At 62.1% G+C, this 27290-nt stretch overlaps 1 protein-coding gene across 1 annotated transcript; it reads left to right on the top strand.

Moving 5' to 3' along the window:
* The first annotated feature begins 1823 nt into the window (after positions 1-1823).
* Positions 1824-24711, top strand: LOC142403137 (transmembrane protease serine 9-like). Its single transcript, XM_075489301.1, has 15 exons — positions 1824-2002; positions 2520-2642; positions 2858-2958; positions 3100-3325; positions 3462-3574; positions 3620-3773; positions 4864-5111; positions 5465-5601; positions 6323-6471; positions 12737-12954; positions 16725-16817; positions 19547-19709; positions 21487-21740; positions 22352-22488; positions 24550-24711. Exons 1-15 carry the CDS (start codon positions 1824-1826, stop codon positions 24709-24711), a joined length of 2457 nt encoding a protein of 818 aa, XP_075345416.1.
* The last annotated feature ends 2579 nt before the right edge of the window (positions 24712-27290 follow it).

The raw sequence follows: 27290 nt of genomic DNA, 5'->3' as shown, positions 1-27290 counted from the left end.
GAGTTGGCCCCGTCCTTCTCCACCGGCAGGTGAGTCCATCCCCGTGGCCAGGACCGTGGATGTCCCTCCGAGGGATGGATGCTACGGGGTGGCGTGGGAACGGGGCGTCCGGGGGTTCCCCAGCTCTTGGTGGGTGTTTCCCACAGGTCGGATCCATCCATCCCCACGCGCTCATCCCACGTGGTGGCTCTGTTTTGGATGGGTTTGGTGGGAACACCCTCTGCATCCCAGTTTAGCCTGGGATCTCCCAATTTTACGGAGATCGGGAGGGAGGTGGTCCTTCCTGAGCTCGTGCAGGTGGGTTTGGTGCCACCGGAGAGCTGAACTCAACAGAAACAGGGTGGAGAAGAAGGACCGAGACCACCCCAAGGTCTGTAAGGGTGAAGGTGCACCAAAACACCACCAGCATCTCGGTCACGTTGCCTCCATCCCCCACGGAAGGCAGAAGGACACCACTGAGGACCTTCCCCGTAGTCCCCACGTGGCACTGGCTGCTCTCCTGGGGCTGATCCGGTTTGGTTTCTCTGCCCCAGGAATGGTTCGTGACGGGCACGGGGCCTTTGGCTTCATCCCCATCTTCATCCTCGCAGCTGGACTGTTGGCGACCGCCCCGCCGCCGGCGCGAGCTCAGGCGAAGGGCAACGAAAACAATGAGCGTAAGTCCAAGCAGTGGCCGAGGAAGTCGGGGTGGGGGGTGGGGGATGGAGACACCGGGGGTGTTTCATGGGCACCTTGTAGGGGAACGTCTCCGGTGGGACGGGAGGGGATGGGATGGGACGAGGAGATGCCTTCTCTCGGCTCGTGGGAATCTTGCCGAGGGGAAGGTTTGGGTAAGGCCCTACGGTTTCGAAACCTGTTTCGGTTTCGAGCTGAGATAAAGCAACCTCCTTGACGAGGAGAAAGAGCCCCAAAAGAGACGCAGGGGAAAATTCCCGCATCCCGTTGGAGGTGCTGGGATCTCCGGGATGATAACTTCGTTCCCTCCTCTGGTAGTTCGTACGGGGATTTCTGTTACAGCTGCAAAAAGGAGGAGACAAAAAGAGAGTCACCCAGGGTGAGGGAAAGAAAGGAGAGACTTAATCCCGACGGGAACAGCTCCTTCCTTTCTTCTGGCCTCCAAAATGATGCTCTGCCAAAGGAGAACCCGAACGGATGGGTCTCAGTGAGGGCGGAAGGAGGAGTCCCGTGATTTCTGACTGTTGGTTGCAAAGACCTCGGATCTGACCTGAACTCGGTGCCTCTTAACCCAAATCCGCGCCTCCGGAGCTGAATCGGAAAAGCCCAGGTCCTGCGGAGAAGAAACGAGGTCGTGTCCAGACACAATGGCCGGAGAATTTGCCCCGTGACTGCCTAAGAACCGTTTTCTTGGTGGGGGGCGCGTTTATGATTTGGGATGGAGGCACCATCACCTTGGTCGGAGCTCCCTGGTTGCCAGCAGCCTCTGGAAATGCAAGGGATGGATTCTACCACAGGGCAGGAGCCACCATCTCGCATCGCCTACGTCTCCACTGATTGACCTTTGTGGATGGACACCCTTCCACTGTGAGAGCTCAGGGAAGCTGCTGAGATGCCTTCAAGGAGCTTGGTGGAACCTAAAGCCGCTGGTTGGTCTCTAAAGGCTCAAGGACGGCCCTTGGGATGACATGGGATGCCTCCCCGATGAGCATTTGCGGGAGGATGGTTCCCACCCTCCGACTTTGGCAGCGCTGCCAGGACCGGATAGTGGCGAATTCCAGGCGGCTTGAAACTTGGGCGTCTCCCATTGCCACCCGTCACAGGCTGTAATCCCCACCAGCACAAACCAGTCCCACCAGTAAATTCCAATGTCCCAACCTTCGGTGGAAGGCAATTGCAGATGTCAGGGAACCGGAGCCACCTTGGACCCGCTGCGATCAATACAGCTCTTCGCCCAGGTGGTCAACGCTTGGAGTCGCCACTTCTCCCCAAAAATAGCCCAAAATGGCCGGGATGCCCCAGACTGCGGCGTGGAGGACTCAGCCCCGTGAGGACATCTCAGAGAACGAGGGCTTGATATCTCCCATTTGAAAGTCCTACGGCGTGTTTTTGGGGTGGGAGGGAGGTCTTTTTCTTAAAACCCCACTTTTTTGGGGGGGCGTTGATTATCCTTTTTTTTTTTTTTTTTTTTTTGTAAATCTCATCTCCCCCCACTTGGACACGACTCAGCATCAGGGGTCTTCTCCAGTGGCCTTGGCCAAGGTGCCACCTGAGGTTCCCAAAAGGCTTTGCCTGCAGAGAGCCGTAGATGGAGACCAGGAGGGACACCAGGAGCACGTCGCAAGGTTTTGGACTCTCGTTGTGTGGCCGTCCAAGCGGAGTTCTGCGTGGTCACGGCCTCAAGATGGTCACGGCCTCAAGACGGTCACGGCCTCAAGATGGTCACCCTGCAAACCTCACTCATCAGAAGTATCCCGACAAGGGGAGGGGCACCTCATCTTGTAGACACCTGACATTGGATGGGGTGGGATTGCCTCTCAGAATGGTCCCTCCCTCTTTCCAAGGACCATCAACGTTGGGCAACTCCAGCAGACGCCCATCTGGCTGCAGCCACCTAAAGCGAAGGGAGATGCCTCCAGAGACCTGAAAGACTGGGAGATCCATGTCAGAAGCGGGGGCTTCAAGTGGTGAGACCCTTTTTTCTGTGACACCAAAGACCCCCAACCCAAGCTGGTGGCCCTCTCTCTTTCTTCTCAATCCACCTGATGGGACCAAGACATCTCAGGCCCAGAGCGACGCAAGGACTCGCGTTCCTGAGTGAACTCCTCTTATCATTTCTCCCTGTGTCAGGGCTTCTCCTGCTTGTGTTGATGCAACCATCTCCTACCCTGGCCCTAACTAGGAGTCCCGGGTACACGAGCCACGCAGGAGGTAGGAGGCTTTTCGAGCTGGTCCTACAGGCTTTCTCACCGACCAAGGACGAAGAAATCAGCTCTTTTAGAGGTGCGTCATCTCCCTTTTGGAGTCCAATCTTGGGCTGGGAGGACTCTTAGAGGTGGAACGGATGCCCCTCCCAGAGGCACATGGCGAAACCGGCAGAGATAAGTGGCCCCTGGTGACTTCCTGACGCGCGGTGATTTCCAGGACAGCTCATTGGCACAACCCGGCATGACGGACCGGTCCCAGGGGTCTCCTTGTGGGAGCTCCCACCTCAGTCCTCTGCCTGGGATGGGTGGTCAGGTCGTGGAGTTATGGGCTCCGTCAAATGGCACCAGGAGAAAACGGACCTTCAAGGACCGGTTCAGGATGTCAACTGGTCCCCCAAATCATCTCTTCTTCCATCAAAACAAAGCCCGGTGGTGGGAGCCCAGTAGGCTGAGAGGTGACTCAGTAAATTAAAAAAGATCATTTTTAGGTTTTTAAGGTGATTTCGACCGTTCTGACGGGCGTTTGAGGCCGCAAAAGAGAGACCTTTCCCTTTTCTCTTTCACGTCACCTCTTCAAAGGCCCCCTTTTGCGACGTTCCGCCGCCTTTTCAACCCAAAGCGGCAGGTTTCTGCGGAAGGTGTCGCGGCCGTAGCGTCGACGCTACGGGCCGCGCCAGGCGTCGACGCTACGGGCCGCGCCAGGCGTTGACGCGGGCCTTCGGCGCTCTGTGTTACAGAGGACGAGTCCCGTATCATCGGCGGGAGACCCTGCTCCATCAACCAACGACCTTTCCAAGTTGCCCTCATCAAGAGGGGTCAGATCCTGTGTGGGGGAAGCTTGCTAAGTGACCAATGGGTCTTGACGGCCGCCCACTGCAGGCAGCCAATCAGGTAAGCCGGGTCGGCGCTCATGTGCCCCGTGGCTTCCCGTGAGCCAACGTCTCCTTTCCCAGGTCCCTTCAATGACCAAGGGTGAGAGGTGGGTCCTCCGGGTGTTAGCTCCCAGATGTTGGCGCTTCCAGAGGATGACACCTCCCAATGGTGGTATCCAGAGGGAGATGCCCCCAGATGTTGGCATCTCCAGAGTTTGTTGCCTCCAGATGTGAACACCTTCAGGTTTTGGTGTCCGGAAGTTGAGTCTGGTACCTCCAGGGATTGGTAGCTCCAGAAGCGGGTACCTCCAGCGGTATCCAGAGGTTGGTATGTCCAGATATTTGTACCCCAGATGTTACCTCCAGAGTCTGGTGTCCCACGGCCGGTAGCTCTAGATGTTGATGTTCCAGGCATGGGTATCTCCAGGTGTCGGTGACTGGGTGCTGGTACCTCTAGAGGGCAATGAAGGTACAGCCATGCTCCACACGGAGACTGGAGGAGCTGATGTGGCCTTTGCAGGGGGACAACCTCCACCTAAGAACCCCGAGGGGAGCCAACCTCCCCCCACTTTGAGGTCCCTCACCCCTTTTTTCCAGGCAATGACACTAAGTGGAGCAGGTCCCCCCACAGGCAGGTTTCTCCAGCTTCTCCTCAAGGTCCTGTGAGAGGAAGCTGGACCTTTTGGAGGGGAAATAATGAAAAAAAAAAAAAAAAAAGCAGAAGAAAAGTTGGCAAGAAGTTGGGCTCAGGGCAACGTCGCTGAGATGTTGCAAGGTGGGACTCCTGGAGTCAGTCAAGGAGTTGAAGTCAAGACACGCAACAGTTTCCCATGGAGATGGGAGATGCCCCCGAGGTACCTGAGCCATCAAAGAGCTCTTGGAGGAGAGCTGGCTCATGAATCCCCAAGGCATTAGCGTCTTTTCCTGGCCTCCTCCCCAAGGGAAAGGGAATAAGGCGGTCCCACCACATCACCTTAACTCTGCCCTGTGGAGAAGCTTCAACGGACAGGTCTTGATCACCTCCTTGCCAGACAACCCTTGAGGCCAAGGGTTTATGCGTCTCCTCTGGAGGGACCAGCACTGATTTCTTGTCCTTCTTCCCCGGGCAGCAACCTCAAGGTGTTAATTGGGACGGACACGTTACGGGACGGGACGGGGGAAGTGAGGTCGGTTTCAAAGATCCAGGTCCATCCGGCCTACAACCCCTACAAGAATGACAACGACTTCATGCTCCTGAAGCTGAGGAAGCCCGTTCAGTTCAACAACAACATCAAGAAGATCAGATTAGCCACGAGATGTCCCATAGAGGGGACGACGTGCACCATCTCTGGCTGGGGCACCACCCAGTCCCCTGGAGGTACTGGCTTGCGATGGAGACCTCGGTGGAAGAGGTGGGATGGAGGGAGGCAATCGGGCAGGGGAGAGGGCTCGCCAAGGAGGCCAGGTGGCCTCCTCAGCTGGGCAAATGGGCTAAGGGCTTCCCTGATGTCACCTTAACTCTGCCCAACGAGCAGCTCGCCACAGAGAATGACTTCTAGTCGGGTTTTCCCTTCGGGGTCGGGTCTCCTCTGTGTTGACCTCCCCGTCTCTGATGGAGGCATCTCCGTTGTCCGCCTCCCAAAGAATCCTACCGAAAGCGTAACGAGGTCTGCTCAGAACTCACCGTCTCTCTCTCTCTCTCTCTCTCTCCATCCTCACCTTGTTCCGCAGCAAAGCTGCCCAAAAATTTGCAGTGTGCCACCATCGAGGTCTTCGGGAAGGAAAAGTGCGACAGGGCGTACGGGAACGCCGTCACCCCCAACATGTTCTGCGCTGGCGTCCCCCAAGGGGGCATCGATTCCTGCCAGGTAAAGGCGGGGGGTGCGTGACGTCCCTTCGGCCACCTCCCAAGTTGCTGTTGGGGGGGGGGGGGGGGGAAAGGAGGGGCTCGGCGTGGCTTTGAGTTCAAACACAAGGCGAGATGGGTTCCATGGAAGCCTTGGGTTCCTTCAACCCAAGCCATAAAAACAGGGAAGGGCCACGGCACGTGGATGGGTCCACGCGAGGTGCGGGTTCCTCACAGCTACCTCACGCTCGAGCCACGGAGCTGGGGATGGGCTCTGGCATGTGGACAAGCCCATGCAAGGTTTGGGTTCCTCCATTATCTCCAACCCAAGTTATTATCTCCAACCCAAGCCATTAAACCAGGGAATGACCACGGCACGTGGTCAAAGGTCATGCCAGGTCATGCCAGGTCCGGGTTCTCCACAGCTACCTCATACTCGATCCAGGGAGCTGGGGGTGGGCCCTGGCCCGTGGCCAAGGCCATTCAAGGTTTGACTTCCTCCACCATGATCTCCAACCCAACCCATAAAACCCGGCAAGGGCCCCAACACGTGGACGGACCCATGCAAGGTTTGGGTTCCCACCACCAACCTTTTCTGCTTGAGCGACGGAGCTGGGGATGGTGCACGGCACGTGGATGGACCCACGCCAGGTCCATCCCCCGCCTCCAAGTGAGACCACCACCACCACCACCACCACCATGACCACCACCACCATGACCACCACGTGCTCTTCTCCCCACAGGGTGACTCGGGGGGCCCGTTGGTGTGCAACGGGGTGCTGCAAGGCGTGGTCTCGTGGGGCATGGCCGTCTGCGGGCGCCGGGGACAACCCGGCGTCTACTCCAACGTCTGCCGAGCCGTGCCCTGGATAAGGAGCTACATCGGGAGGCAGTGAGACCTCCAGCTCCCACCACCTCCATCCTTCTCCCCTCCAGTGGACCTCCCCCACGAGGGACTTCACCCCCTTATTGGGGGGTGGGGGTGGGGGTGGGCGGGAGACAAAAATTTCCCAGAATGCATTTGGGAAACGATGAAATTTGGGGTGAAAAAAATAAAGGAAAAAGTGTGAAACCGGGGAGATGGAATCATGGAGGGGTTGGGGGGCGGGGGGGTCTCCAGGGCACCACGGTGTGGGGCAGGGATGGAGGGGGGGGACCCCCCCCCAGCCCCTGAGACCTGTCCAGCTCGGGGGGGGAACTGGATTTGGGGGGGGACGTGGGAACTGGGGGCACTGGGAGCACTGGGGAGCGGGGAGCAGTGGGAATTGGGGGGGAACTGGATTGGGGGGCAGTGGGAACTGGGGGCACTGGGCACTGGGGAGTGGGGTCAGTGGGAATTGGGGGGAACTGGATTTGGGGGGGATTTGGGGGGGCAGTGGGAACTGGGGGCGCTGGGAGCACTGGGGAGTGGGGTCAGTGGGAATTGGGGGGAACTGGATTTGGGGGAGTACTGGGAACTGGGGACACTGGGAGCACTGGGGAGTGGGGTCAGTGGGAACTGGGGGGAACTGGATTTGGGGGGGCAGTGGGAACTGGGGGCGCTGGGAGCACTGGGGAGCGGGGTCCGTGGGAGATGGGGGGTGACTGGATTTGGGGGGCAGTGGGAATTGGGGGCACTGGAAGCACTGGGGAGTGGGGGGCAGTGGGAATGGGGGGGAACTGGATTTGGGTGGGATTCGGGGGGCAGGGGGAACTGGGAAAACTGGGAGGACTGTGAAGGGGGGGTCAATGGGAGACACGGGGTAACTGGATTTGGGGGGGCAGTGGGAACTGGGGGTGCTGGGAGCACTGGGGAGCGGTGTCAGTGGGAGATGGGGGGTAACTGGATTTGGGTGGGAATTTGGGGGGGCAGTGGGAACTGGGGGCACTGGGAGCACCGGGCAGTGGGGTCAGTGGGAATTGGGGGGAACTGGATTTGGGGGGGGGCAGTGGAATTGGGAGCACTGGGAGCACTGGGAAGTGGGGGGCAGTGGGAATGGGGGGGAACTGGATTTGGGGGGGATTTGGGGGGGCAGTGGGAACTGGGGGCACTGGGAGCACTGGGGAGTGGGGTCAGTGGGAACTGGGGGTCACTGGATTGGGGGGGCAGTGGGAACTGGGGGCACTGGGAGCACTGGGGAGTGGGGTCAGTGGGAACTGGGGGGAACTGGATTTGCGGGGAATTTGGGGGGGCAGTGGGAACTGGGGGCGCTGGGAGCACTGGGGAGCGGGGGCAGTGGGAATTGGGGGGAACTGGATTTGGGGGAGTACTGGGAACTGGGGACACTGGGAGCACTGGGGAGTGGGGTCAGTGGGAACTGGGAGGAACTGGATTTGGGGGGGCAGTGGGAATTGGGGGTGCTGGGAGCACTGGGGAGTGGGGGGCAGTGGGAACTGGGGGCGCTGGGAGCACTGGGGAGCGGGGTCCGTGGGAGATGGGGGGTGACTGGATTTGGGGGGCAGTGGGAATTGGGGGCACTGGGAGCACTGGGGAGTGGGGGGCAGTGAGAATGGGGGGGAACTGGATTTGGGTGGGATTCGGGGGGCAGGGGGAACTGGGAAAACTGGGAGGACTGTGAAGGGGGGGTCAATGGGAGACACGGGGTAACTGGATTTGGGGGGGCAGTGGGAACTGGGGGTGCTGGGAGCACTGGGGAGTGGGGTCAGTGGGAACTGGGGGGAACTGGATTTGGGGGGGATTTGGGGGGGGCAGTGGGAACTGGGGGCACTGGGAGCACTGGGGAGTGGGGTCAGTGGGAATTGGGGGGAACTGGATTTGGGGGAGTACTGGGAACTGGGGACACTGGGAGCACTGGGGAGTGGGGTCAATGGGAACTGGGAGGAACTGGATTTGGGGGAGGCAGTAGGAATTGGGGGTGCTGGGAGCACTGGGGAGTGAGGTCAGTGGGAAGTGTGGGGGAACTGGATTTGGGGGGGATTTGGGGGGGCAGTGGGAACTGGGGGCACTGGGAGCACTGGGGAGTGGGGTCAGTGAGAACTGGGGGGAACTGGATTTGGGGGGGCAGTGGGAATTGGGGGTGCTGGGAGCACTGGGGAGTGGGGTCAGTGGGAACTGGGGTAACTGGATTTGGGGGGGATTTGGGGGGGCAGTGGGAACTGGGGGCGCTGGGAGCACTGGCGAGTGGGATCAGTGGGAGACGGGGGGTCACTGGATTGGGGGGCAGTGGGAATTGGGGGCACTGGGAGCACTGGGGAGTGGGGTCAGTGGGATTCGGGGGGGAACTGGATTTGGGGGGGATTTGGGGGGGCAGTGGGAAGTGGGGACACTGGGAGCACTGGGGAGTGGGGTCAGTGGGAGATGGGAGTAACTGGATTGGGGGGGCAGTGGGAACTGGGTACACTGGGAGAACTGGGGAGCGGGGAGCAGTGGGAATGGGGGGGAACTGGATTTGGGTGGGATTCGGGGGGCAGGGGGAACTGCGAATACTGGGAGGACTGTGAAGGGGGGGTCAGTGGGAGACGGGGTAACTGGATTCGGGGGGGCAGTGGGAACTGGGGGCACTGGGAGCACTGGGAAGTAGTGGTCAGTGGGAGACGGGGGGTAACTGGATTTGGGGGGCATGGGGAACTGGGGGCACTGGGAGCACTGGGAAGTAGGGGTCAGTGGGAAACGGGGGGTAACTGGATTTGGGGGGGCAGTGGGAACTGGGAGCACTGGGAGCACTGGGAAGTAGGGGTCTGTGGGACACGGGGGGTAACTGGATTTGAGGGGGCAGTGGGAACTGGGAGCACTGGGAGCACTGGGAAGTAGGGGTCAGTGGGACACGGGGGTAACTGGATTTGGGGGGCATTGGGAACTGGGGGCACTGGGAGCACTGGGAAGTAGGGGTCAGTGGGAGACGGGGGGTAACTGGATTTGGGGGGCATTGGGAACTGGGGGCACTGGGAGCACTGGGAAGTAGGGGTCAGTGGGAAACGGGGGGTAACTGGATTTGGGGGGGCAGTGGGAACTGGGAGCACTGGGAGCACTGGGAAGTAGGGGTCAGTGGGAGACGGGGGGTAACTGGATTTGGGGGACGGGGGAATTGGGGTCACTGGGAGCACTGGGAAGTAGGGGTCAGTGGGAAACGGGGGGTAACTGGATTTGGGGGGGCAGTGGGAACTGGGAGCACTGGGAGCACTGGGAAGTAGGGGTCAGTGGGACACGGGGGTAACTGGATTTGGGGGGCATTGGGAACTGGGGGCACTGGGAGCACTGGGAAGTAGGGGTCAATGGGAGACGGGGGTAACTGGATTTGGGGGACGGGGGAATTGGGGTCACTGGGAGCACTGGGGAGCGGGGGTCAGTGGGAATTGGGGGTAACTGGATTGGGGGGGTGGGGGGCACAACCATTTAATGAGGGCCCCGCATGGCTTTCCCCTCGTTAGCGTTAACGAGAAACCCCCTCTCCACTGGCGAGGAGAGACGGGTTCCTCCTCCCCACCCCGCGCTGGGGAAAGGGACTAATTAATAAGACTAATTAATGGAGATAATTAATCCCCGGCCCAATCCCTGCACCCCTACCGGTGCCAGGAGCTTTCTTCTCCCGAACTCTCGCAGCAGCTTCATCGGCCCCCGCCCTAATTAATTACGCAATTAACTAATGAGTTCGTTACACCAGTCAAGGAGCGTTAATTAGGAGCCTCGTTGAAAGCCAAAGTCACCCAGGGATGGGGTGGGGTGTGGGGGGGTCTGCACCGGGTCTCTGGGGACATGGGGACATGGTGACATGGTGGAAGGTCCTTCGTGGGCATCTGGAGAGGGACAAGGAAGCCTCGTTAGGACTAATTAGTCTTCTAATTAGCTGAAGGCCTTGGGGAGGTCTGGGAGGGAGCTGCTCTCCCTTTGAGGTGGTATTTTGGGGACTGTCCCCAGATGTCCCCAGATCTTGGGGTCCTCAAGGGACATCAGTCCCTTGGGGACAGATCCTCTTGTTCCTCAAGGTGACAAGTTCATGAGAACTTCCTGGGACACCTGGGGCAGGGGAGGCAGGGGGACGCCTTGGGGACACCCAAGGGACGTGTTGGCCAAGTGGTGACAAGGTGTCCACCGGTGGCCATCACCATCAGAGGCATCCTGCTCCATGGCGGGGATGGGTGCCCACCATCACAGGTGGCATCTGATGTTGGAGATGGGGACAGGTGTCTGTCCCCATGGGTGGCATCTGCACCTGCCATGGGTGTCTGTGCCCGTTGGTGGCATCTGATCTTGGAGATGGGGACATGTGCCAACCTCCATGGGTGACATCTGCACCTGCCATGGGTGTCTGTCCCCGTTGGTGGCATCTGACTGTGGAGATGGGGACAGGTGTCTGTCCCCTTGGGTGGCATCTGCACCTGCCATGGGTGTCTGTGCCTGTTGGTGGCATCTGACCTTGGAGATGGGGTGTCTGTCCCCATGGGTGGCATCTGCACCTGCCATGGGTGTCTGTCCCCATGGGTGGCATCTGCACCTGCGATGGGTGTCTGTCCCCGTTGGTGGCATCTGACCTTGGAGATGGGGACAGGTGTCTGTCCCCATGGGTGGCATCTGCACCTGCCATGGGTGTCTGTCCCCGTTGGTGGCATCTGACGTTGGAGATGGGGACAGGTGTCTGTCCCCATGGGTGACATCTGCATCTGTGATGGGTGTCTGTCCCTGTTGGTGGCATCTGACCTTGGATATGGGGTGTCTGTCCCCATGGGTGGCATCCGCACCTGCGATGGGTGTCTGTCCCTGTTGGTGGCATCTGACCTTGGAGTTGGGGACAGACGCCCATCCCCATGGGTGACATCTGCACCTGCCATGGGTGTCTGTCCCCGTTGGTGGCATCTGACCTTGGAGATGGGGACATGTGCCAACCTCCATGGGTGACATCTGCACCTGCGATGGGTGTCTGTCCCCGTTGGTGGCATCTGACCTTGGAGTTGGGGACAGACGCCCGTCCCCATGGGTGGCATCTGCACCTGCCATGGGTGTCTGTCCCCGTTGGTGGCATCTGACCTTGGAGATGGGGTGTCTGTCCCCATGGGTGACATCTGACTGTGGAGATGGGGACAGGTGTCTGTCCCCATGGGTGACATCTGCACCTGCGATGGGTGTCTGTCTCCGTGGGTGGCATCTGACCTTGGAGTTGGGGACAGACGCCTATCCCCATGGGTGACATCTGCACCTGCCATGGGTGTCTGTCCCCGTTGGTGGCATCTGACCTTGGAGATGGGGTGTCTGTCCCCATGGGTGACATCTGACTGTGGAGATGGGGACAGGTGTCTGTCCCCATGGGTGGCATCCGCACCTGCGATGGGTGTCTGTCCCCGTTGGTGGCATCTGACCTTGGAGATGGGGTGTCTGTCCCCATGGGTGACATCTGCACCTGCGATGGGTGTCTGTCCCCGTTGGTGGCATCTGACCTTGGAGACGGGGACAGACGCCCATCCCCATGGGTGACATCTGCACCTGCCATGGGTGTCTGTCCCTGTTGGTGGCATCTGACCTTGGATATGGGGTGTCTGTCCCCATGGGTGGCATCTGCACCTGCCATGGGTGTCTGTCCCTGTTGGTGGCATCTGCCCTTGGAGATGGGGACAGACACCCATCCCCATAGGTGACATCTGCACCTGCGATGGGTGTCTGTCCCCATGGGTGGCATCTGACGTTGGAGACGGGGACAGACGCCCATCCCGATGGGTGACATCTGCACCTGCCATGGGTTTCTGTCCCTGTTGGTGGCATCTGACCTTGGAGTTGGGGACATGTGCCAACCTCCATGGGTGACATCTGCACCTGCCATGGGTGTCTGTCCCCGTTGGTGGCATCTGACCTTGGAGTTGGGGACAGACGCCCATCCCCATGGGTGACATCTACACCTGCGATGGGTGTCTGTCCCCGTTGGTGGCATCTGCACCTGCCATGGGTGTCTGTCCCCGTTGGTGGCATCTGACCTTGGAGATGGGGTGTCTGTCCCCATGGGTGACATCTGCACCTGCGATGGGTGTCTGTCCCCGTTGGTGGCATCTGACCTTGGAGCTGGGGACATGTGCCAACCTCCATGGGTGACATCTGCACCTGCCATGGGTGTCTGTCCCCGTTGGTGGCATCTGACCTTGGAGACGGGGACAGACGCCCATCCCCATGGGTGGCATCTCCCTGAGCTCCATGCCAGGCCTGTCCCCACCCCTGTCCCTTGTCCCCATCCCAGGGTCCCCAAGCTGAACCCGCTTGCCCGGAGCCACCTCGAGGTGCCCAAACCGGCCACCCCAGTTCACGGCAGGACCCGGCGGGCGCCGGGAAGGAAGGAGGTGACGCAGGAGGCGGCGGCGATGACAACGCAACCGGGACGGGGACACGGGGTGGGGGTGCCTTCGGCGCGGACGCGAGGACACACGGCGCTCGGTCCCCAGAATGCCGCGGGGCGGGGTGGGGGGGTGGGGGACACCACGGCAGGGGGTTGGCCTTGGTGGCACCCAAGGGCTACCGGGGTCCCCGCGAGGGTATTTGGGGACTCGGGTCGTGTCACCGAGGCCACGCCGGGCCACCCCGTGGGGGCGGAGGGACAGACGGAGGGCGGGGCCGGGTGTCGGAGAGGGGACCCGCCCCGGTGGCCCTGAGGACCTTCCTCCTGATTTACGCCAGGAGGAAGCAACCCCGGTGACACCAGGGCAATGGGGTTCACTGGCCCCAGCTTCGAGGTCCCCTTAATTCTGCCCCCCCCCCCCCCTTTGGGGTCCCCTTTGCCCCCCCTTGGGGTCCCCTTCACTCTGCCCCTGATTTGGGGTCCCCTTCACTCTGCCCCCCCCTTTCGGGTCCCCTTAACTCTGCCCCCCCCTTTTGGGTCCCCTTAATTCTGCCCCCCCCCTTTGGGGTCCCCTTTACTCTGCCCCCTTTTGGGGTCCCCTTAACTCTGCCCCCCCCTTTGTGGTCCCCTTTGCCCCCCCTTGGGCTCCCCTTAACTCTGCCCCCCCCCCCCCCCCCTTGGGGTCCCCTCTACTCTGCCCCCCTTTTGGGGGTCCCCTTAGCCCTTCCCCCCCTTTTGGGGGTCCCCTTAGCCCTTCCCCCCCCCCTCCCCCCCCCCCCCCGAGTCCCCCCCCCCCCCCCCATCCCCGCCGCACGTGGGTGGGATCCGGCCCCGCGCGCCCCACGGCGCGGCCCCGCCCTCTCATTAGGGGATTATGGGGGAGGGCGAAAGGGGAAACTGAGGCACGCTGGGGCTCGCCCGCCCCCCCCCCCCCAAAGTTCATTACCTGCTGCTAATTGGGCTCCGCCCACTGAAGGAGGTGGGCGGGGCCTGAAAGGGGAAGCCCCTCCCCCCCCACGCACGCAGAGGATTGTGGGTAATTTGGGGCTGGCAAGTGGCCCTGGGGCAAGTGGCCCCGGGGGCCCCCGGGTGCGGCGGCCCGGCGGTGACGCGGCAGCGAGGAACGGGATGGCGCTGGGAAGCGCTGGGATGAACTGGGAGGCACTGGGAAGCGCGATGGGACGGACTGGGCTGTACTGGGACGTGCTGGGAGGCGCAAGGATGTAATGGGCGGCACTGGGAGGATCCGGGAGGAACTGGGTGGCACTGGGAAGCCCCAGCGGGCACTGGGTTGAACTGGGAGGCGTTAGGAGGTACTGGGAGGTACTGGGAGGCACTGGGAAGCCGTAGAAGGCAAAGGGGGGTACTGGGAGGCACTGGGAGACCCTAGAAGACACTGGGAGGCACTGGGATGACCTAGAATGCACTGAAAGGCCCCATAAGACACTGGGAGGCACTGGGAGGTACTGGGATGCTCTAGGAAGCACCTGGAGGTACTGGGAGGCACTGGGAGGTCCCAGGAGTTACTGGGAGGAGTGGGAGGTATGGGGATGTCCAGGAGGCTGCAGGACACACTGGGAGGCCCCTGGAGATACTGGGAAGGCGCTGGGAAGCACTGGGAGGCACTGGGATGCCCCAGGAGGCACTGGGAAGGCACCAGGATGGCTCAGGAGGCACTGGGAAGCACTGGGAGGCACTGGGAAGCACTGGGATGCCCCAGGAGGCACTGGGAGGCACTGGGAAGTACTGGGAGGTACTGGGAGGCTCTGCGATGCCCCAGGATGTACTGGAAAGCACTGGGATGCCCCAGGAGGCACTGGGAGGCACTGGGAAGCACTGGGATGCCCCAGGAGGCACTGGGAGGCACTGGGAAGCACTAGGCTGCCCCGGGAGGCCCTGGAAAGGCACTGGGAAGTACTGGGAGGCCCTGGGAGGCCCTGGGAAGGCACTGGGAAGTACTGGGAGGCACTGGGAGGCACTGGGATGCCCCAGGACGTACTGGGAAGCACTGTGAAGCACTGGGATGCCCCAGGAGGCACTGGGAGGCACTGGGAAGCACTGGGAGGCACTGGGGGGCTCTGGGATGTCCCAGGAGGCACTAGGAGACACTGGGAAGTACTGGGAGGCTCTGGGATGCCCCAGGAGACACTGGGAGGCACTGGGATGTCCCAGGAGGCACTGGGAGGCACTGGGAAGCTCTGGGATGCCCCAGGATGTACTGCGAAGCACTGGGATGTCCCAGGAGGCACTGGGAAGGCACTGGGAAGTACTGGGAGGCACTGGGAAGCACTGGGATGCCCCAGGACATACTGGGAAGCACTGGGAGGCACTGGGAAGCACTGGGATGCCCCAGGAGGCACTGGGAAGCTCTGGGATGCCCCAGGACATACTGGGAAGCACTGGAAGGCACTGGGAAGCTCTGGGATGCCCCAGGACGTACTGGGAAGCACTGGGATGTCCCAGGAGGCACTGGGAGGCACTGGGCTTCCTCGGGAGGCCCTGGGAAGGTACTGGGAAGTACTGGGAGGCACTGGGAGGCTCTTGGATGCCCCAGGAGGCACTGGGAGACACTGGGAAGCACTGGGAGTCACTGGCAGGCTCTGGGATGCCCCAGGAGACACTGGGAGGCACTGGGATGTCCCAGGAGGCACTGGGAGGCCCTGGGATGCCCCAGGACATACTGGGAAGCACTGGGAGGCACTGGGAAGCACTGGGATGCCCCAGGACATACTGGGAAGCACTGGGATGCCCCAGGAGGCACTGGGAGACACTGAGAAGCACTAGGCTGCCCCGGGAGGCCCTGGAAAGGCACTGGGAAGTACTGGGAGGCACTGGGAGGCTCTGGGATGCCCCAGGAGACACTGGGAGGCACTGGGAAGTACTGGGAGGCACTGGGAAGCTCTGGCATGCCCCAGGATGTACTGGGAAGCACTGGGATGCCCCAGGAGGCACTGGGAGGCTATGGGATGCCCCGGGAGGCACTGGGAAGGCACTGGGAAGTACTGGGAGGTACTGGGAGGCCCTGGGATGCCCCAGGATGTACTGGGAAGCACTGGGAAGCACGTGGAAGCAATGGGATGCCCCAGGAGGCACTGGGAGGTATTGGGAAGCACTGGGATGCCCCAGGAGGCACTGGAAGGCACTGGGAAGCTCTGGGATGCCCCAGGACGTACTGGGAAACACTGGGATGCCCCAGGAGGCACTGGGAGGCACTGGGATGCCTCAGAGGGTACTAGGAGGCACTAGGCTGCCCCGGGAGGCCCTGGGAAGGTACTGGGAAGTACTGGGAGGCACTGGGAGGCTCTGGGATGCCCCAGGACGTACTGGGAAACACTGGGATGCCCCAGGAGGCACTGGGAGGCACTGGGAGTCTCTGGGATGCCCCTGGATGCACTGGGAGGCCCTGGGAAGTACTGGGATGCCCCAGGAGGCACTGGGCAGCACTGGGATGCCTCAGAAGGCACTGGGAGGCTCTGGGATGCCCCGGGAGGCCCTGGGAAGGCACTGGGAAGTACTGGGAGGCCCTGGGGTGCCCCAGGACATACTGGGAAGCACTGGGATGCCCCAGGAGGCACTGGGAGGCTCTGGGAGCCTCTGGGATGCCCCAGGAGGCACTGGGAGGCTCTGGGAGCCTCTGGGATGCCCCTGGATGCACTGGGAGGCCCCAGGAGGCACTGGGAGGCACTGGGCAGCACTGGGATGCCTCAGAAGGCACTGGGAGGCTCTGGGATGTCCCAGGAGGCCCTGGGAAGTACTGGGAGTCACTGGGAGGCACTGGTTGGCACCCGTGCTGCCCCGGGCCGGGGTGTGGCGGGAGGGTGAGACCGCCCCGACCGGCCCCGCTCCCTCCCGGGGTGGCCCCAACCCAGGCGGGGCCCGACGGGGATTTAAGGGGCTGGGCCCGGCGCCCCGCCACCCTCCTCTTCCTCCTGCCGCACACCCGCCGCCATGGAGCGCCTCCTGCCGCTGCTGCTCCTGGCCACCGGTGAGGGCACTGGGGGGCACTGGGAGGGCACTGGGGAGCACTAGAGGGTGCTGGGAGGGCACTGGGGGGGCACTGGGAGGGCAGTGGGGGGCGCTAGGGGGCGCTAGGGGGCACTGGGAGGGCGCTGGGGGGGCACTGGGAGGTGCTGGGAGGGCACTGGGGGGCACTGGGAGGTGCTGGGGGGCACTGGGAGGGCACTGGGGAGCGCTAGGAGGTGCTGGGAGGGCACTGGGGGGCCCTGGGGAGGGCTGGGAGGGCACTGGGGAGCGCTAGGAGGTGCTGGGAGGGCACTGGAGGGCACTGGGAGGTGCTGGGGGGCACTGGGAGGGCACTGGGGAGCGCTAGGAGGTGCTGGGAGGGCACTGGTGGGCCCTGGGGAGGGCTGGGAGGGCACTGGGGAGCGCTAGGAGGTGCTGGGAGGGCACTGGAGGGCACTGGGGGGTGCTGGGGGACACTGGGAGGGCACTGGGGAGCGCTAGGAGGTGCTGGGAGGGCACTGGGGGGCACTGGGGAGGGCTGGGAGGGCACTGGGAGGGCACTGGGGAGCGCTAGGAGGTGCTGGGAGGGCACTGGAGGGCACTGGGAGGTGCTGGGGGGCACTGGGAGGGCACTGGGGAGCGCTAGGAGGTGCTGGGAGGGCACTGGGGGGCCCTGGGGAGGGCTGGGAGGGCACTGGGAGGGCACTGGGGAGCGCTAGGAGGTGCTGGGAGGGCACTGGAGGGCACTGGGAGGTGCTGGGGGGCACTGGGAGGGCACTGGGGAGCGCTAGGAGGTGCTGGGAGGGCACTGGGGGGCCCTGGGGAGGGCTGGGAGGGCACTGGGGGGCACTGGGAGGGCACTGGGGAGCGCTAGGAGGTGCTGGGAGGGCACTGGGAGTGCAGTGGAGGCACTGGGACTGCAGTGGGGAGCACTAGAGGGTGCTGGGAGGGCACTGGGGGGCACTGGGAGGCACTGGGAGTGAAGTGGGGGCCCTGAGAGGGAACTGGGGAGCACTAGAGGGTGCTGGGAGGGCACTGGGGGGCACTGGGAGTGAAGTCGGGGGCACTGGGAGGGATCTGGGAGAGAGTGGAAGGTGCTAGGAGGACACTGGGAGGCCCCAGGAGGCACTGAGAGGGCACTGGGGAGTACTGGGAAGGAGCTGGAGGTGAACTGGGGACACTGGGAGGCGGTGGGAGTGTACTGGTATGGGTAAGAGGGAAAGAGAAGGTACTGGGGAACACTGCAAGGGGGGCACTGGGAAGAACTGGGAGCACTGGTGGAGTGTAGAAGGGAATGAGGAGGTTGCAGGAGGGTAATGGAGGGCACTGGGAAGGTACTGGGAAGGAGTTGGAGGTGAACTGGGAGCACACTGGTGGCATGTGGGAAGGAATGGGGAAGCACTGGGAGGCACCAGGGAGACACTGAGGGGTACTGGGAGGTGCTGAGGGTGTACTGGGAGGGAACTGGAAGGTGCTGAGGGTGTACTGGGAGGGAGCTGGGGGGAACTGGGGACACTGGGAGGCAACTGGAGGCTACTGGGAAGACTTGACAGGCAGCAGGAGGAAATGGCGTGACGCAGGGAGGCACTGGGGGCCACAGACGGGAAATGAGGCGGTGTTGGGAAAGAACTGGGAGGCACTGGGAGGGCACTGGGAGACAGTGGTAGGCAGTGGGTGGGAAGCGATAGGTCACTGGGGGCACTGGGAGGGAAAGCGAGAGCTGGGAGGACACGGGGGTGACACTGGGCGGTGCTGGGTGGCCCAGGAGACCCCCTAGGAGGGAACTGGGTGGGAACTGGGAGGCACTGGGAGGATACTGGGAGGCACTGGGAAGGCACTGGGAGGGCACTGGTAGGCAGTGGGTGGGAAGCGGTGGGACACTGGGAGGGTGAGGGGGAGCTGGGAGGACACGGGGAGGTGCTGGGTGGCCAAGGGGACCCCCTGGGAGGGAACTGGGAAGGAACTGGGTGGGAACTGGGAGGAATCTGGGAGGCACTGGGAAGGCACTGGGAGGGCACTGGTAGGGCACTGGTAGGCAGTGGGTGGGAAGCGGTGGGACACTGGGAGGGTGAGGGGGAGCTGGGAGGACACGGGGAGGTGCTGAGTGGCCAAGGGGACCCCCTAGGAGGGAACTGGGTGGGAACTGGGTGGGAACTGGGAGGCACTGGGAGGAAACTGGGAGGCACTGGGAGGGCACTGGGAGGGCACTGGGAGGCACTGGTAGGCAGTGGGTGGGAAGCGGTGGGACACTGGGAGGGTGAGGGGGAGCTGGGAGGACACGGGGAGGTGCTGGGTGGCCAAGGGGACCCCCTGGGAGGGAACTGGGTGGGAACTGGGTGGGAACTGGGAGGAAACTGGGAGGCACTGGGAAGGCACTGGGAGGGCACTGGTAGGGCACTGGTAGGCAGTGGGTGGGAAGCGGTGGGACACTGGGAGGGTGAGGGGGAGCTGGGAGGACACGGGGAGGTGCTGGGTGGCCAAGGGGACCCCCTAGGAGGGAACTGGGTGGGAACTGGGTGGGAACTGGGAGGAAACTGGGAGGCACTGGGAAGGCACTGGGAGGGCACGGGTAGGCACTGGTAGGCAGTGGGTGGGAAGCGGTGGGACACTGGGAGGGTGAGGGGGAGCTGGGAGGACACGGGGAGGTGCTGGGTGGCCAAGGGGACCCCCTAGGAGGGAACTGGGTGGGAACTGGGAGGAAACTGGGAGGCACTGGGAGGCAGGTGCTGAGCCCCGTCTCTGCTCCCGCAGCGGCCGTAGGGGACGAGAACCGGATCGTGGGGGGCCACAGCTGCCAGAAGAAGCGTCACCCCTACCAGGTGGTCCTCCTGGGCCCCCAGAAGAACATCCACTGCGGTGGGGTCCTCATCGGCAAATCGTGGGTGCTGACGGCCGCCCACTGCGACACCAAGAGGTGGGGTGGCCCCGGTGGGGTGGGGACAGGCCCACGCGTTGCCGGGGGTGGTGGGGGGGGTCTCCCCTTTGGCCACGGGCTACTGGGAGGAGCCATGGAGAGGTCCACCAGAAGCTGGAGGTGGCCTTGGTCATGGGAGGAGCTGGTTGGGATTCATCTCAACGTGGGTGGAGAACCTCAACGGTAGAGGTGGTCATCGTGGGGTTGTCTCTAGCTCGGGTCCTCCTCCCCACCCCACGGCCTTCTGGGACCCGTTTCTTCCCATCAGCCGTGAAGCCAGTCAACCAGTTGGGACTGGGTGGCTAGCTGCTGGGCAGAGAGGAGGCCACCTCTACGGCCCAGCGTGACCATCCAGTTGGCTTCCCAATGCCACCATCCCATTGGCTTCCCCGTATGACCATCCTGTTGGCCTGGCCACCACAACCACCTACTTGGGCTCCCAGAATGACCATCTCATTGGGTTGGCCACCACAACCATGCAGTTGGGCTCCCAGAATGACCATCTCATTGGGTTGGCCACCACAACCATCCAGTTGGGCTCCCAGAATAACCACCTAACTGGGTTGACCACCACAACCATCCAGTTGGGCTCCCAGAATGACCACCTAACTGGGTTGACCACCACAACCATGCAGTTGGGCTCCCAGAATGACCATCTCATTGGGTTGGCCACCACGACCATGCAGTTGGGCTCCCAGAATGACCATCTCATTGGGTTGGCCACCACGACCATGCAGTTGGGCTCCCAGAATGACCATCTCATTGGGTTGGCCACCACGACCATGCAGTTGGGCTCCCAGAATGACCATCTCATTGGGTTGGCCACCACGACCATCCAGCTGCCTTCACCTGAGCATGGCCAAGAGGTTCTCAAACCCTGTGTCTCCTATCTCCTGAGGTTCTGCAGGGTCATGCAGACATCTCCCCAAGAACCACGTGCTCCCTCTCTCCAGGAGAGGCTGGGCCATGGGCACCACGTCAGGACCCATGACCCTCACTCTCCCATGGAGGTCTCCTCCCTCGGCCACCTGAGGCAACCTGGGGGGTGGCCACGTGGGGACGCTGGCCAAGAAGGACCTGAACTGCCCCCCAAATTTGGTGACCGATGATTGGGTCTGAAGAGAGGTCTCCTCCTCTCCCCATTCCCACCAGCTCTGTGGACTGGGACCTGGCCTGGACCGGAACAGGTTGGGCGGAGGGCGCAAACCAGTTTGAGGAGCCTGTGGCACTGGTGTGACTGGCCTGGGCAGGGGCACCCATGTGCCGAGCCCATGGGAGGACCACGGAGGCCACCGTCCCCTCACCGCGGGGGGCTCGAGCCATCTCCTCGAGGTAGAACTGTGGACGTTCCTCCACGGTTTCCGTGGTCCGAGCTTCTCCCGGCCAAATCCTGACGGACGGGGAGGATCTGCCAGAAAAATGGGGAAGAAAATCCAAATTTTAGGGTTCAGCTGGGCGCGGCGGGGACCTGGAGAGCGGCCAGGACGTCTGGGTCCTCAGGTTGGAGCCGGTTCTTCTTCAACTTGGGTTGGACCAGGGAGGACTCGCTTTGCCTCGGCCGACTCTCTGGCTGACTTGCTGGGCGACTTTGGGCTCCGAGCCTCAGTTTCCCCATCTGGTTAAAGATATTAATGATAGGAGGAGAAGCCTTTTGCCCTACTTCCCAGGAGCTCCTCCCAACCTCCACCACGTGGACCTTCCCTGGCACGTGCCGCGTCCACCAGGGAACCTCACCGTGGTCTTTTCTCCACCCCCACCCCCCCACCCCGTTGCGCAGCCCCATCCCCATCCGCATGGGTGACCACAGCTTGAAGACCAAGGAGGGGACGGAGCAGTGTATCTACTCGGCCAAGGCCTTCATCCACCCCAACTACAACCCCACCAGCCATGACAGTGACATCATGCTGCTGAAGCTCCAGAAGCCGGCCCGCTTCACCGACCGCATCTCTCCGGTGGCCCTGCCCAAGCGTTGTCCCCCACCCAACAGCGAGTGCATCGTGTCAGGCTGGGGTAGCACCAGCAGCCCTGAAGGTAGGTGGAAACCTCTCGCACCACGTGGAGGTGGGGGGGTGGTCCTCAAGGGACCTGGGGACGTCTCAGCATCTTGGGGACGTCTCAGTGTCTTGGGAACATCTCAGCATCTTGGGGATGTCTCAGCATCTTGGGGACGTCTCAGCATCTTGGGGACATCTCAGTGTCTTGGGAACATCTCAGCATCTTGGGGACATCTCAGCATCTTGGGGACGTCTCAGCATCTTGGGGATGTCTCAGTGTCTTGAGAACATCTCAGCATCTTGGGGACGTCTCAGCATCTTGGGGATGTCTCAGTGTCTTGGGAACATCTCAGCATCTTGGGGACGTCTCAGCATCTTGGGGACATCTCCCCCAAGGGGAGGCCTGGGTCCATCAGCGGTCCATGGGGTGGCTGTGGAGGTCTCCGTTCTCCACCAGATCCACGCCACCACCCACAGGAGACTCCAAATCATCTCCGAGGTGGCCATTCATCCCTCATCTCGAGGGCATCTTCCATCATGGGGTGTCACCACCCACGTCACCCTAGGAGGGAGAGAGTCACGCTATTTCCGTGCTCCCCTGGGACCCTCATCCCGGGCTGACCCCCGACCACGTCCCACTGTCCCCAGGGTACTTCCCCGACGTTCTCCAGTGCGGCGTGGTCTACACCATGCCCAACGAGGAGTGCGGCAAGCTCTATCCCAAAGGCATCACCAAGAACATGCTCTGCGCCGGCGTCAGCTCGGGGGGCACCGACTCCTGCCAGGTAGGTCTGGGGTGGGGGTCCGGTGGGGGTCCTGGCAGGGTGGGGTCGGGATGGCTCCGCCCACCCTATCCTTGAGGAGAGACACACCCCGCCCCACACCCCCCCTCCCAATGGAGAAGGACTGGGGTGGGGGCACCCTGCCCACTTGGCGTTGAGGACCAGTAGAAGAACCCAACTCCACGGTGGTGGTCTTGGGGACACTGGCTGCTATAGGGACCCCTCCAAGCACCACGGGGACCCCCGGGTGCTATAGGGACCACCTGGGTTCCATAAGTATCCTGGGTGCTATAGGGACCCCTCCTCAAGCATCATGTACACCCTTGGGTGCTATAGGGGGCCCTGGGTGTTATAGGACCCCCCCCCCCTCCCCAAGCATCGTACAGCACCCTTGGGTGCTAGAGGGACCCCCAGGGTGCTATAGGCACCCCCCCAAAGCACCGTACAGATCCCTGGGTGCTTTAGGGACCCCCCCAGGCACTGTACAGCTTGCTGGGTGCTATAGGGATCGCTAGGCATTATAGGGACCCCCGCATGCTATAGGGACCCTTAGGTGCTACAGGGACCACAAGGCAACCAACATATAGCTTTCTGGGTGCTATAGGGACCCCTAAGGTGTTATAGGGAGGCCTGGGTGCTATGGGGACCCCCCCAGACACTGTACAGCCCTGACTGGGTGCTATGGGGAACCCCTGGGCATATAGGGACCCCCCTAAGTGCTATAGGGATCGTCTGGGTGCTGTAGGGAACACCAAGCACTGTACAGCTCCTATATGGGCTATAGGGACCCCCCTACGGCATTAAAGGGACCACAAGGCAACGTAGAGGCCCCCTGGGTGCTATAGGGGCCCCCAAGTTCTATAGGAACATCCTGGGTGCTATAGGGACTCCCAGGCAATGTACAGTCTCCTTGATGCTATAGGGACCCCAAGAAAATATGGGGACCTCCTGGGTGCTATAGGACCCCCAGGGTGTTATAGGAAGGCCTGGGTGCTATAGGGACCCCCAAGAACTCTACAGCCCCCCCTGGGTGCTATGGGGACCCCATGGCACTGTAGGGACCTCCCCAGTGCTATAGGGACCTCCTGGGCCTCAGCTCCAGCACCCTATAGGGCATGGTGGTCTTCATGCCCTGACCCTATAGGGCATGGTGGTCTCCGTGCCCTGACCCCATAGGGCGTGGTGGTCTCCATGCCCTGACCCTATAGGGCATGGTGGTCTCCCTGCCTTGACCCTATAGGGCGTGGTGGTCTCCATGCCCTGACCCCATAGGGCGTGGTGGTCTCCATGCCTTGACCCCACAGGGCATGGTGGTCTCCATGCCTTGACCCCACAGGGCGTGGTGGTCTCCATGTCCTGACCCCATAGGGTGTAGTGGTCTCCGTGCCCTGACCCCATAGGGCGTGGTGGTCTCCGCTTGACCCCATAGGGCGTGGTGGTCTCCGTGCCCTGACCCCATAGGGCGTGGTGGTCTCCATGCCTTGACCCCATAGGGTGTGGTGGTCTCCATGCCCTGACCCCATAGGGTGTGGTGGTCTCCATGCCCTGACCCCATAGGGCGTGGTGGTCTCCATGCCTTGACCCCCCCATAGGGCGTGGTGGTCTCCATGCCTTGACCCTATAGGGCGTGGTGGTCTCCATGCCTTGACCCCACAGGGCGTGGTGGTCTCCATGTCCTGACCCCATAGGGCGTGGTGGTCTCCAAGCCCTGACCCCATAGGGCATGGTGGTCTCCATGCCTTGACCCCATAGGGCGTGGTGGTCTCCATGCCTTGACCCCATAGGGCATGGTGGCCTCCAAGCCCTGACCCTATAGGGGGTGGTGGTCTCCATGCCTTGACCCCATAGGGCGTGGTGGTCTCCATGCCCTGACCCCATAGGGTGTGGTGGTCTCCATGCCTTGACCCCACAGGGCGTGGTGGTCTCCATGCCTTGACCCCACAGGGCGTGCTGATGCCCAAGGGAGAACCATGGGACCTGAGGCGTCCCCGTGGGGTGGAGTTGGGGGGCAGGTTTGGGAGACCCAACGCGGGGGCCATCTCATGGGGTTCTTCTCTCCGCCAGGGCGACTCGGGGGGTCCGCTGGTGTGCCGGGACGAGCTGCAGGGCATCGTGTCATGGGGCATGCAGGTCTGCGGGCAGCGGGGCAAGCCGGGTGTCTACACCCGCGTCTGCGAGTTCACCTCCTGGATCCACGACACCATGAGGAGAAACAGCCACATCTGAGCCACCCCCCCAAAAAGGAAGAGTCCTCCCCTCACCCCCACCCCCAAAACACCAGGGGTCTTCTTCTCCCTTCTCCCATCCCGGGCCGCCCACCCTGCGCGCCGGGGAAGAGCTCCTGGAATAAAGCCCCGTGAAACGTGGCCACCTTCCACCGTCCCGTGGCTCCACCGTGGCCACCGAGGCCCTGGGGCTGGAGGGAGGTGTGGGAGGATCGTGGCCACCATGAGCATGGTGAGGAAATGGCCCCGGTTCTGAGGGGTGGGGTTGGTGGCCGTGGTGGACAACTCATGGCCACGCATGTTTGGTGCTGATGGCCGTGGTGGCAACCTGCAACCACATGTCTGGTGCTGGTGGCCATGGTGGGACACTCATGGCCATGTGTATTTGGTGCTGGTGGCCATGGTGGAGAACTCATGGCCACATGTATTTGGTGCTGGTGGCCATGGTGGGGCAACCTCCAATCACACACCTGGTGCTGGTGGCCATGGTGGCAACCTGCAACCACATATCTGGTGCTGGTGGCCATGGTGGGACGACTCATGGCCATGTGTATTTGGTGCTGGTGGCCATGGTGGCAACCCCCAGTCACACACCTGGTGCTGGTGGCCATGGTGGCAACCTGCAACCGTATGTCTGGTGCTGGTGGCCATGGTGGACAACTCATGGCCACATGTATTTGGTGCTGGTGGCCATGGTGGGGCAACCTCCAATCACACACCTGGTGCTGGTGGCCATGGTGGCAACCTGCAACCACATATCTGGTGCTGGTGGCCATGGTGGGACGACTCATGGCCATGTGTATTTGGTGCTGGTGGCCATGGTGGCAACCCCCAGTCACACACCTGGTGCTGGTGGCCATGGTGGCAACCTGCAACCGTATGTCTGGTGCTGGTGGCCATGGTGGACAACTCATGGCCACGTGTATTTGGTGCTGGTGGCCATGGTGGGGCAACCTCCAATCACACACCTGGTGCTGGTGGCCATGGTGGCAACCTGCAACCACATATCTGGTGCTGGTGGCCATGGTGGGACACTCATGGCCATGTGTATTTGGTGCTGGTGGCCATGGTGGGGCAACCTCCAATCACACACCTGGTGCTGGTGGCCATGGTGGCAACCTGCAACCACATATCTGGTGCTGGTGGCCATGGTGGGACAACTCATGGCCATGTGTATTTGGTGCTGGTGGCCATGGTGGCAACCCCCAGTCACACACCTGGTGCAGGTGGCCATGGTGGCAACCTGCAACCACATATCTGGTGCTGGTGGCCATGGTGGGACACTCATGGCCATGTGTATTTGGTGCTGGTGGCCATGGTGGCAACCCCCAATCACACACCTGGTGCTGGTGGCCATGGTGGACAACTCATGGCCACGTGTATTTGGTGCTGGTGGCCATGGTGGGGCAACCTCCAATCACACACGTGGTGCTGGTGGCTATGGTGGCAACAGCCATGGTTGCCATGGCTGGTTGTGACTCATGGCCACATGTATCTAGTGCTGGTGGCCATGGTGGCAACCTCCAACCACAATTCTGGTGCTCGTGGCCATGGTAGCAACCTGCAACCACATATCTGGTGCTGGTGGCCATGGTGGGCAGCTCATGGCCACGGGTGTCTGGTGCTGGTGGCCATCGTGGCAACCTGCAACCACATATCTGGTGATGGTGGCCATGGTTGACAACTCATGGCCACGTGTATTTGATGCTGGTGGCCATCGTGGCAACCTGCAACCACATATCTGGTGATGGTGGCCATGGTTGACAACTCATGGCCACGTGTGTTTGATGCTGGTGGCCATGGTGCCAACCCCCAATCACACCTGGTTCTGGTGGCCACGGTGGGCAGCTCATGGCCACATGTATCTAGTGCTGGTGGCCATGCTGGCAACCTGCAACCACATGTCTGGTGCTGGTGGCCATAGTGGACAACTCATGGCCACGTGTATTTGGTGCTGGTGGCCATGGTGACAACCCCCAATCACACACCTGGTGCTGGTGGCCATGGTGGCAACCTGCAACCACACGACTCGTTCTGGTGGCCATGGTGGGCAGCTCATGGCCACACGTATCTAGTGCCGGTGGCCATGCTGGCAACCTGCAACCACATATCTGCCACACGTGTCCAGGTCTGGAGAAGAGATGTCCAGGTCTAGCAGCCACGTATGTCCACAGCAAGAGGACACACATGTCCACGCCTGGAGGACACACATGGCAGCTCAGAAAGCCACAGATGGTGACCCACCACCACCTATGCCCAGCCTGGTGGCCACAGTTGGGCACGTCACCACCGCGCTTGTCCATCTCTGGAGGCCACGGCCAGCGCCCCATGGTCCCACGTGTCCCTCCCCACGGTCCCATCACGGTCCCATCATGGTCCCCATGATGCCCCCTCCACCGTGAGACCACCCCGTGACCCCCACCACCACGTGCTGGGGACACCCCACGTCCCCACCGCCGGCCGGGACACCCGGGGTTAGCGCAGGCCGTGTAAACCAGGAGTAAAGCAGGGAGCTGGCTCCTCCTGGCAGCGCGTGGGCACCCTAATTGACACCAATTAAGAGCTCGCTAATGAGGCGGC

The sequence above is a fragment of the Mycteria americana genome, unplaced genomic scaffold (genome assembly GCF_035582795.1).
Source record: "Mycteria americana isolate JAX WOST 10 ecotype Jacksonville Zoo and Gardens unplaced genomic scaffold, USCA_MyAme_1.0 Scaffold_115, whole genome shotgun sequence".
Taxonomy (NCBI): Eukaryota; Metazoa; Chordata; class Aves; order Ciconiiformes; family Ciconiidae; genus Mycteria; species Mycteria americana.
Note: the sequence above shows the minus strand (reverse complement) of the source record. Positions and strands in the feature narration are given on the sequence as shown.

Excerpts from the sequence above, each read along its gene's own strand:
- LOC142403137 (XM_075489301.1), top strand. The coding sequence starts at position 1,824 with ATGTCCCAACCTTCGGTGGAAGGCAATTGCAGATGTCAGGGAACCGGA. Across the intron at positions 16,818-19,546 it reads GCTGCTGCTCCTGGCCACCG|CGGCCGTAGGGGACGAGAAC; the intron begins GTGAGGGCACTG and ends CTGCTCCCGCAG. Across the intron at positions 21,741-22,351 it reads TAGCACCAGCAGCCCTGAAG|GGTACTTCCCCGACGTTCTC; the intron begins GTAGGTGGAAAC and ends CACTGTCCCCAG.